Raw genomic sequence first — 11,954 nt, forward strand, 5'->3', positions numbered from 1 at the left:
TGGATAGTTCGCGCTGACACTGATACTCCCTGAGCCTGCAGCTTGAATAACTTTTTAACCATCATAAAAAAACTTATAATGCACTGTTCCAAATTATTATGCACAGTGGCCCTAATTTACTAAATCCCGAGTGTTTAATGTGAAGTGTTTTTCCTTTTACTCTTTTGTTTTTTCCCCCCGATTTACTAATCTGTCTCCCATCTGTTTTTTTTTTGTGTCGCATGGGTTTAAATCTGTCGCACAAAATTTATTCTGCCCTGACAGGCAATATTGCCAAGATGATTACAGAAACATCCAATTATAGATAGGAAAGTGAGAAGCAAACACACAGAACAGATTACGATATATGGGTCAAAAAGAATTTTAAAAAGTTGTACAATGTAACATGTTAAAAGGCTGCATTCACACAGCCATCTGTCTCTGTAAATTCAGACGACATTAGTGCTTGTACTACTACCCCTATCATGGAACAGGGTCTGTTCCATGTTGGGGGCAGTAGTACAGGGGCTGAGGGATTGATTGCACCAGGTCTCACTTCTGAGACCCGAGCCAATCAGAAGTTATTCAGCAGGGGAGCAGGCGGCATGGTCCACCCCAGCGATGTACAGTGTACTTTTAATTTCATTTTTAAATTCCCCTCCAACAGGGCTTTCAAATACAAGTGCTGCGGTGGGGAAAGATATATAGAATCACTTCTATATATCTTGCCCCCCGCAGTGCATTTATATAGATATTGTCCCCCCCCAGCGCAATCATATAACCCCCCCCCACAGCGCATTTATATAGGTATTGTCCCCCGCAGCGCAATCATATACCCCCCCTCTCCGCAGTGCATTTATATAGGTATTGTCCCCCGCAGCGCATTTTTATAGATATTGTCCCCCGCAGCGCATGTGTATATATATTTCCCCCCCCCCCCGCAGGGCTATCATAAGCCCCCAGCAGCACTATGAATGAAAAGTATTCTATTAACAACGCATCAGGCCGGGAAGTCGCCCGGCCCGATGCTCTGCTGAAAGAATACTTGTTTTTCATAGCGCTGCGGCGGCATATGTACATAGAAGCACTGTGGGGGCCAGATAATGCTATATGTCTGGCCCCCACACCGCTTCTATAGTCATATGCCTCCGCAACAGTATGAATAAAAAATATTCTAACAGCACCGCATCTGGCTGGGAAGCTTCCCGGCCAATGCGCTGCTGATAGAATACTTTTGATTCATAGCGCTGCTGAGGTATAGGATTATACAAGCGCTGTTGGGGCCAGACATATGGATATATGTCTGACCCCCGCATCACATCTATATACAGATGCCACCACATCGCTATGAATGACAAGTATTCTTTCAGCAGCTCATCGGGCTGGCCGGCTTCCGGCCCAGATGCGCTGCTGTTAGAATACTTTTCATTCATAGCGATGCGGGGGGGAAATATATTTACACATGCGCTGCGGGGGACAATACCTATAAAAATGCGCTGCGGGGGACAATACCTATATAAATGTGCTGCGGGGGGGGCATATGATTGAGCTGCGGGGGACAATACCTATATAAATGCACTGTGGAGGGCAAGATATATAGAAGCGCTAGCGATGCGCTCCATTTGCGTTTCACAAAGATGCGTGGGATGTTCCTCGCATCCTATGCCTATGCGCACATTACCACTTCCTGTGCATGTGCGCATGAAAGGTGATGCGCCCTATTGTATGTTCCATGTAGCTCGGACTGATCGCATTACCGCTTATGCGCATGCACATTGATAGTGATGCGTTTCACTGTGTGCTCCATATGAGCACACGTAGAGCGCATTGCATCACATCCGGGTGAGCGGCAGTGAGTAGCCGGAAGGGAGAATTGCATTCGGCCACTTTACAGCACATGGATACCACCTTATTCACACCTGCAGGGTATGTCTTACTAATGACTATGTATATATATAAATATCCTATGCCCACTACAGCACAACACCCCTGAGTAAGTTGCCATTTAGGCAACGGAATGCGTGGGGTTCTCAGTGACCCTGTCCTCTTTCATTTTGTACCACGTTTACTTGCCCCACTCCGGTCTGGGACGCTCGCTTCTTAATTGGGATACTAGGATATGCAAGTATTAGCCTACTGTTTCTAGTTGCACCTCTCATGATTACCTGATACTACTATGTTGTCTTGTTATTGTACAGGCTCTGGGCACTTTACATGATATACTGCATATATCTTTATGATATATAGTATCGATTATTGTATTGCATGTCTGCAATTAGACTGGACTAATGGTAGGTACATTTATTTAAAACAGCTGAGGACGGATGTCAGTTTAGGTGAGGGGGTTCATGGCCCCTCCCCTAGGTTGTGTACTGGTTCTAGCGAGCCAGAATTTTTAATTGCTTTTAATGTGGTTTATGTCATTATTTGATAAACTACTATGTGTGTAATATGTTGTTGTTTCTGTACAAATATTATTTTTTTCTCTGAATAAAATTGATATTGATAATCTCTTGGTGTGCTACTATATTTCAGTGAGGTCTATTTCTACTTTTTGGATTGTTCGTCTCTATCACTGAGTAGCACCCTGATTTCTACAGGATTGAGCCCCCTTGCTTTCCTTCCTTTTGTCTACTTTTCATTCATAGCGCTGCTGAGGGCTTACGATAGCGTTGCAGGGGGGGGGGGGGGGAATATATATATATATATATATATATATACACACACATGCGCTGCGGGGGGCATATGATTGTGCTGTGGGGGACAATACCTATATAAATGCACTGCGGGGAGCAAGACTTATATAGCGCAGCAGGTGGCAAGATATATACAGTCATGGCCGTAAATGTTGGCACCCCTGAAATTTTTCAAAATTTTGTGTGTATTGAAACTAAACCAAAAAAGGGAGGAAAAAAGCAAATTGGACATAATGTCACAAACTCCAAAAATGGGCTGGACAAAATTATTGTCACCCTTTCAAAATTGTGGAAAAATAAGATTGTTTCAAGCGTGTGATGCTCCTTTAAACTCATCTGGGGCAAGTAACAGATGTGGGTAATATAAAAATCACACCTAAAAGCAGATGAAAAGGAGAGAAGTTCACTTAGTCTTTACATTGTATGTCTGTGTGTGCCACACTAAGCATGGACCACAGAAAGAGGAACTGTCTGAGGACTTGAGAACCAAAATTGTGGAAAAATATCAACAATCTCAAGGTTACAAGTCCATCTCCAGAGATCTAGATTTGCCTTTGTCCACAGTGCGCAACATTATCAAGAAGTTTGCAACCCACGGCACTGTAGCTAATCTCCCTGGGCATGGACGGAAGAGAAAACTTGATGAAAGGTGTCAACGCAGGATAGTCCGGATGGTGGATAAGCAGCCCAAAACAAGTTCCAAACATATTCAAGCTGTTCTGCAGGCTCAGGGAGCATCAGTGTCAGCGCGAACTATCCTTCAACATTTAAATGAAATGAAATGCTATGGCAGAAGATCCAGAGACATATAAAAGCAAGACTACCTTTTGCCAAAATAAACTTGAGTAAGCCAAAATCCTTCTGTGAAACCATCTTGTGGACAGACGAGACCAAGATAGAGCTTTTTAGTAAAGCACATAATTCTACTGTTTACTGAAAACAGAATGAGGCCTACAAAGAAAAGAACACAGTACCTACAGTGAAATATGGTGAAGGTTCAATGATGTTTTGGGGTTGTTTTGCTGCCTTTGGCACTGGGTACCTTGAATGTGTGCAAAGCATCATGAAATCTGAGGATTACCAATGGATTTTGGGTCGCACTGTACAGCCCAGTGTCAGAAAGCTGGGTTTGCGTCCAAGATCTTGGGTCTTCCAGCAGGACAATGACCCCAAACATACATAAAAAAGCACCCAGAAATGGATGGCAACAAAGCGCTGGAGAGTTCTGAAGTGGCCAGCAATGAGTCCAGATCTAAATCCTAATGAACATCTGTGGAGAGTTCATAAAAATGCTGTTGGGAAAAGGCGCCCTTCCAATAAGAGAGACCTGGAGCAGTTTGCAAAAGAAGAGTGGTCCAATATTCCGGCTGAGAGGTGTAAGAAGCTTATTGATGGTTGAAGCTTATGGATTCCGTTATTTTTTCCAAAGGGTGCGCAACCAAATATTAAGTTAAGGGTGCTAATAATTTTGTCCAGACCATTTTTGGAGTTTGGTGTGACATTATGTCCAATTGGCTTTTTTTCCTCCTTTTTTGGTTTAGTTCTAATACACATAAAGGGAATAAACATGTGTATAGCAAAACGAGTTACTGCAATCCTTTTCTGTGAGAAATACATAATTTTCTTGAAAAACTTCAGGGGTGCCAACATTTATGGCTCCTTAGTACCGGTCATTCAGGGCTCCCCGTGGGGAATTTAAAAATGAATGTAAAAGTACACTGTACATCAATGGGGAGCTGAGCATGCCGTCCACTCCCCTGCTTAATAACTTCTGATCGGATCGGGTCTCAGAAGTGATCAATCCCACAGACCCTGTTCCATGATGGGGGTAGGATTAACTTGGTTTTGAGTAATTTCCCAATAGCTCAGAGCTCTCGGGGTTTGGTGAAGCAAAATTCACACGTTTTCCTGTGAGTTTTTCATCATACTCGGATTCTTTTTTCTTTTTTTGGGGAACACGCCCCTTTTTCGGCTAACCACACCCATTTTGACGGGTTTAAAAAACACTGATGGTGATGGTATTTTGTGTTGGGAAATTGTGTGGAACAAAGTGTTGCATAACCCAAGAAAAAGAGTCAGGTTGACATTAGTAAATCAGGACCAGTAAGTTTCAAAACACTTTATAGGTTGTAAAGAACTGAAAATTGTCATTTGTTGTGTTTGCAGCATATTTACTGAAATCAAAAGCTATTTCAATCAAACTTTAAAACAACATTTTAACTTTTAAACATTTTAACAGGTCACGTTACATTTTAACATAGAACCCCTTATTTGATAGTAGCTTCACAAATCATGCATCTTTTGAACTTGTGAGTTTTTGGACAGTTTAACTTGAATTTGTTGGCAAGATGTCAGAATAGCCTTCCAGAGCTGCTGTTTGGTTGTAAACTGCCTCCCACCATCATAGATCTTTTGGTTGAGGATGCTCCAAAGGTTCTCAATAGGATTGAGGTCAGGGGAGGATGGGGGCCACACCATTACTTTCTCTCCTTTTATCCCATAGCAGCCATTGATGCAGGGGTGTTCTTTGCAGCATGAGATGGTACATTGCCATGCATGAAGATGATTTTATTATGGAAAGCATAGTTCTTCCTTCTGTACCAGGAAATAAAGTGGTCAGTCAGAAACTCCACATACTTTGCAGAGGTCATTTTTACACCTATGGGGACCCTAAAGGGTCCGACCAGCTCTCTTCCCATGATTCTGGCCCAAAACATGACTCCACCACCGCCTTGCTGATGCCGCAGCCTTGTTGGAACAGGGTGGCCATCCACCAACCATCCACTACTACATCCATCTGGACCATCCAGGGTTGCACGGCACTCATCAGTGAACAGGACTGTTTAAAGATTAGTCTTTATGTATTTTTCTGGCCATGGACAAGAGTGGTGCTATTTCTGAAAGAAAGAAATTCTTTAATCTCATCTCTGTTTTTTACTATTTAGTATAGTATACTTATAAACTGTCCTTATATGTAGACTTGTTTACACATAGTTTTCTCTTTCATTTCTACATATACAGAACAGAAGGAGGTGTGAGCAAAGGGACCGTAGTTGGCATACTCTTAGACCTTAACAAGCGCATACTAATATTCCGTATTAACGGAAAGCAGCAGGGACCTGTAGCATTTGAGAGCATTGATGGTGTCTTCATGCCCGCAATAAGTCTCAATCGAAATGTGCAAGTAAGTAAATCTACACAAACATACCAAGTTTCTCTATGCACCAATTTTATTTATACTGTTGTTTAACTATGAAAGTCATATATAGAATGTGCTCTTACCTTTTATAATGTTGGCCTGTTTCCCAATTGTTTTTTTCATTAACCACCTTTACTTTTAAAAGTAACCTTTTTTTTTTTTTTTTTTTTTTTTTACTTTTTTTTAATATTTATTTAAAAATTTTCAAGTAAAGAACAAACAAAGTACAACTCCAGGCAGCCTCAACAGCGCAGGCCCAGGCAGTAATTGTACAGCATAGCACAATACAGGGGAACAGCCACAGAAAAACAAGTTAGCAATATCAGCATACACAAATACAGTGTAGTCAAGGTGGCAGAGGGCAAAAAATACAGCATGCGCCATGCAGCCTCGAAGTAAAACAAACCTGACACCGACAGTACAAACACACTAACTCACCATTCATACCCCAGCATTTCCCTCTCCTACCTGATACAGCAGGATGTACTTATTCACCAAGCCAATCCAAAGTGAGAGAGGAGGGGAAGTGACATCCTTCCAGGTATTACAACTGTCTTATGGGCACAAAATAGGATAAACTGAATCAAAATACGCCTTTAGGAACCTGACTCCACATCATTGATGAGACCCAATAAGCAGACCAGGAGTAAGGAAAAACGGGAAGTCTAAATTATACACCAGAGACCTCATCACCTCCCTCCAAAATGGGTCAACACAAGAAAAGCTCCATACCGCATGGAAAAACTTGCTTTTCTCCACCAAACACGGAAAAGCAAAAATCTGAGGAGAAAACACCAATACGCTTTAGTTTCACCGGGTTGTAATAAAGGCATAAAAAAACGAGATTGGATCAACAGGTCCCTGGCACTCACTACCGTAGAGTAATATGTCCATCCATTTACTTCCACTGTTCACCAGACAAGTTGGGAATATCCTCCACCCACTTCCCAAAAGCAACGGGCCCAAAGTCTGAAGAAGGGCATAGGCTTGCGTGAGAGGCTTAGAGAAGTCTGCATTGCCAAAGAGCAACGCCACCTCAAAAAAGCAGGAGTAACCTTCAGGGAGCCAGACTGTGTATGCACCGCATGTTGCAGTTATAGATACGTAAAGAAGGCACTCCGAGGGACATGAAAGCGTGCCTACATGTAGGAGAAGGACAAAAAGGGCTGATCCTATCCAAACAACTGAATTGCAAACCTGACTCCATGGGTACCCCATGAACTGGCCTCCTGCAACCCCTGAAGGGGAGGTAAATGCACAGTCGTCCCCAGGGGTGTTCTAGGAGAAACAATGGGTTGTGGAAAGCGAACGGACACCACAAATTAAATCCTCAGCCACCGTTTTGATAGGACCAAGATATATAGGAGGTAGAAGAGTACCTGTAGAGTGTGTTGGTGAGGCTTTCATAGGATCCCATTGGAGCCCCGGACAGGGCAGTAGCTGCGTTAGAAAGATCCAGTTCAATTCTCCAGGCTGCGTACATCAGTTGGAAAGCAAGAAAATTATGCATATTAGTAGCAGCCCACCCACCTCTATGTTTTGGTGCCTGGAGAAGAGCCTGACCGAGTCTAGGAGGCTTACCTTGCCAGTGGAATAATCTCAGAATGCTACAGAGTTGTTTTATTTAAAAAAAAAAAACATTTAGGAGGGATGAGAGGTGATAAATGAAACAGGTACAAGAATTTGGGGAGATAGGTCATTTAAAAAAATGTTCACCCTACCTACCAAGGAAAGAGGAAGAGAAGATCAGGACCGAAGCTTATCGTCAGTACTGGTCAGGAGGGGCTCTAAATTAAGGGGGAAGAAGTCCGTCAAAGAGCCTGAAACCTCCACACCTAAGTACCTAAACCTGCCCCCTACCTGTAGACTAACAGGAAGGAATGGAGGGAGGGCTAACTTACTAGAAAGGGGCATCAATGAGGACTTGGCCCAGTAGGCCATCAATGAGGAATTTTGACCTGTAGGCCTGAAAAAGAGCGAAATTAGTCAAGGAGGTCGAATAATGAGTTCAGGGAACCCTCCGCATCTACCAGATACACTAAGGTGTCATCTGCGTACAAGGAAACCTTCTCCAGGAGAGACCCCCTAGGGAAGCCCCATATAGAGGAGGAAGCACTGACAGCCGCAGCCAGAGGCTCTACCACCAGGGTAGACAGGAGAGGGGACAGCAGACATCCCTGCTGCATCCCCCTATCCAGGGGGAACATGTCAGAGACTTCCAGATTCGTTCATATGTGAGCCCTAGGCTGGTCATATAAAAGGCTCATCCAAGAGCAAAACCGGGGACCAAAACATAAAGCCCTCTCAGACCCCAAAGATAATGCCCCTCCACAAAGTCAAAAGCCTTTTAAACATCTAGGCTCACAACAAACCCGGGAGAGACATCACCTTCAGTAGCCCTACCTGGCATGAATGACAGAAGTAATGAATCCATTGAGGCGGGTAGCTAGAATCTTGGCCATAATTTTAATATCTACATTAAGTAGTGAAATAGGCCGTAATAGTCAGGTAGAGTCCGACTCTTACCAGCTTTGAGGAAGACTACGATTTAGGCTTCCCTCATGGAGTCAGGGAGAGTGCCCGATTTAGCCACTGTCTGAAATAATTTCAACAGAATAGGGACCAACTTCTTCGACCAATCTGTCCAAGCCAGGTGTCTTCCCCGGCGGAAGATCCGAATAACCTGGGCCACCTCCTCACCTGTGAAAGGAGCATCCAGTGCAGAGGCCTGAGCACCATTCAGAGGAATAAGGGACAGGGTTTCAAAGGAGCTCATCCAAGACAGAGGGGGACTTAGAGGACTAGAGCTTGCAATAAAAATCTCAAAAGTAAACTTTTCTTAAAAGTTTTTTTTTTGTGCTTCGGTCCCCGTCTGTGATTCTCCTGTCAGAAGTTGTGACACTTGGGCCTGGAGTTACATGGGGGCCCAGAGTGTCACACTGCCAATCATTGGCCAAGACGGGACATTGTTGCGGCCTGTAATTGGCTAAGCGGCAGTGCCAGGTTTCAGTTTTCTTTTCAATTTCCTCACAAAAATTATACTTTTTGGAGTTTGCGGTACATTTTATGGTAAAATTAGTGAGGTCATTACAAAGTACAATTGGTCATGCAAAAAACAAGCCCTCACATGAGTCTGTGGATGGAAATATGAAAGAGTTAGGAAAAGGAGGCGAGGAGAAAAAAAAATGAAAACGCAAAAATAAATAGTAATAAATAATAACTGTTGCAGTTTTATACCAATTTTTTTACATCACTGCTTTCTCTGGAGTTGCCATAGTAACAGCAGTAGACCTCGCTGTTGATCTGCTGCAAGTTTTAAATGCATTCATCTGTTTTAGTGCAGAAGATCTGCAGCATGTGAACATATCCTTACTCTGCATTTGACTCAAATGGGTAGGAAAATAAGCAGCAGAAAATCTGCAGCAAAATATGCACATGTGAACGTACTCACAATCTGCATTGTTGTGGATCCACAGCTTCCACACTTAAAAATATTGGGGGGGAGATTTATTAAACCTTGTGCTTAGGAACAGTTGAGCAGTTTTCTTTAGCAACCAGTCAGATTCCAGCTTTCATTTTTCAGAGGCCTTTTTGAAAATGAAAGAAACAGTCTGATTGGTTGCTATGGGCAACTGCACCACTGTTCCATTGGACAAAGGTTTATAAAGCGTTCCCATAGCCATTTACATTTTCCAATGAAAGTTTGCACCAACACACAGCACAGCAACACAATCTGTTCGATTTAAAGGGGTACTCCGGTGAAAAACTTTTTTCTTTTTTTTTTTTAAATCAACTGGTGCCAGAAAGTTAAACAGATTTGGAAATTGCTTCTATTAAAAAATCTTAATCCTTCCTGTACTTATTAGCTGCTGAATACTACAGCGGAAATTCTTTTCTTTTTGAAACACAGAACTGTCTGCTGACATCACGAGCACAGTGCTCTCTGCTGACATCTCTGTCCATTTTATGAACTGTCCAGGACAGCATATGTTTGCTATGGGGCGTTCCTATTACCCTGGACAGTTCCTAAAATGGACAGAGATGTCAGCAGAGAGCACTGTGCTCATGATGTCTGCAGACAACTCTGTGTTTCAAATGGAAAAGAATTTCCACTGTAGTATTCAGCAGCTAATAAGTACAGGAAGGATTAAAAAATTTTAATAGAAGTAATTTACAAATCTGTTTAACTTTCTGGCACCAGTTGATATTAAAAAAAAAATAGTTTTTCACCGGAGTACCCCTTTAATGTACAATGGTCCCTCAAGTTACAAGATTAATTGGTTCTGGGACTACCATTGTATGTTGAAACCATTGTATGTTGAGACAATAACTCTATGGAAACCTGGTAATTGGTTCTAAAGGCACCAAAATGTCATCCAAAAATAGGAAAAAGTGAGAATTAAAGAAAAATAAGTAGATAACTAATATAGATAAAGCAAATCCTTACATATAAAAGTAAGAAAGATCTGCTGGGAGCTGTAAATCACTGTCTATGTCAGTGTTTCCCAAGCAGGGAGCTTCCAGCTTTTGCAAAACTACAACTCCCAGCATGCCTGGACAGCCAAAGGCTGTCCGGGCACGCTGGGAGTTGTAGTTTTGCAACAGCTGGGGGCACCCTGCTTTGGAAGCACTGGTCTATGTAGAGGACAGAAGCTTCTTCGGTGTCCTGTACAGAACACGCAATGTCCTAAAAAAGTAACATGGAGCCGCCCTCACCTGGTGTCCAAAGGAGCAGCTAACCCATGCCCAAAAGAGTAGTACAGAACATGTAATACCTCCCTGTACTGTAGGGGGCGCTACCAGACACCAGTCAGTGCATACGTTTAATTAATACAGGAGTTTTACCAGTGAACGCCCATTCTGATTGGTCAGTTCATTGACACGTTTCACAGATCTGGACTGTCTGTAGAATTGTATGTTGAGTCTGGTTTCAACTTACAATGGTCCAGAAAAGACCATTGTATGTTGAAACTATTGTATGTTGAGGCCATTGTAAGTTGAGGGATCACTGTATTTGCATCCTTGATTTCATGTATTTGCAAACTAATCTTATTCTGCAACCATTCTGTCTCCACAGGTTACTCTTCATACAGGCCTGGAGGTGCCAACGAATATCAGGCAAACCAAGGCAGTAACTAACCTTTAAGAATCGATCCACCATTTCATAGGCTACTCTTTTATAACAGGATGTTACCATTACATTACAGTCAGCATTTGCTAAAATTACAAAATGAAAATCATCAGGGAATCAATGAGTGGGGTAAACAGCCGTCAGATCTACAAATAGTCAGTCATAACCTATGTAGCAGTTATTTCCTTTCTCTAGAAAGACAGAATAAACATTGCTGTTTTAAAGGGGTACTCCGGCGCTTAGACATCTTATCCCCTATCCTTTGGATAAGATGCCTGATCGCGGGGGTCCCGCCACTGGGGACCCCTGTGATCTTGCACGCCGCACTCCGTTATAATCAGTCCCCGGAGCGTGTTCGCTCCGGGTCTGATTACTGTCGATCATGGGGCCAGAGCATTGTGACGTCACGCCCCTCCCCCCCTCAATGCAAGCCTATGGGAGGGGGCATGACAGCTGTCACTCCCCCTCCCATAGGCTTGCATTGAGGGGGCGGGGTGTGACATCACACTGGGGCGGAGCCGTGATGTCACAATGCTCCGGTCCCCGGGATCGACAGTAATCAGACCCAGAGCGAACACGCTCCGGGACTGATTATAACGGGGTGCGGCGTGCAAGATTACGGGGGTCCCCAGCAGCAGGACCCCCGCAATCAGGCATCTTATCCCCTATCCTTTGGATAGGGGATAAGATGTCTAAGCGCCGGAGTACCCCTTTAACTTTCTATTTTACATGAAATCACACAAAATCCAAATCTGACAGTTTAACTGTTAAATCATATTCAAACCGGTACTAAATGGATCTAGGGGGTATGTGTTCTGGGGAAAAAGAGGGCGCTTATTCCCGCCTCAGGATCACACTGCGCAGTTGCATTTCTTCTTTATTTACTCTTTGTTTAGCTTTACGTTTACTTTTGTTATCAATTTTTTTACATTCAGTACGATTGTTTTGC

The 11,954-nt window shown here is 43.1% G+C and overlaps 1 protein-coding gene across 4 annotated transcripts in view; it reads left to right on the forward strand.

Moving 5' to 3' along the window:
* TRIM67 (tripartite motif containing 67) overlaps positions 1-11,276 on the forward strand; it is an 80,910-nt gene extending 69,634 nt beyond the window's left edge. For all 4 annotated transcript variants that reach the window (XM_056567102.1, XM_056567104.1, XM_056567103.1 and 1 more), the window contains exons 9-10: positions 5,697-5,859; positions 10,952-11,276. In XM_056567102.1, the coding sequence (XP_056423077.1) occupies positions 5,697-5,859; positions 10,952-11,020 (232 nt within the window). In that variant the 3' untranslated portion in view covers positions 11,021-11,276. The remainder of the gene's footprint in view (positions 1-5,696; positions 5,860-10,951) is intronic.
* Positions 11,277-11,954: the final 678 nt, after the last annotated feature.

Source organism: Hyla sarda, chromosome 3 (assembly GCF_029499605.1).
Source record: "Hyla sarda isolate aHylSar1 chromosome 3, aHylSar1.hap1, whole genome shotgun sequence".
Classification (NCBI taxonomy): Eukaryota; Metazoa; Chordata; class Amphibia; order Anura; family Hylidae; genus Hyla; species Hyla sarda.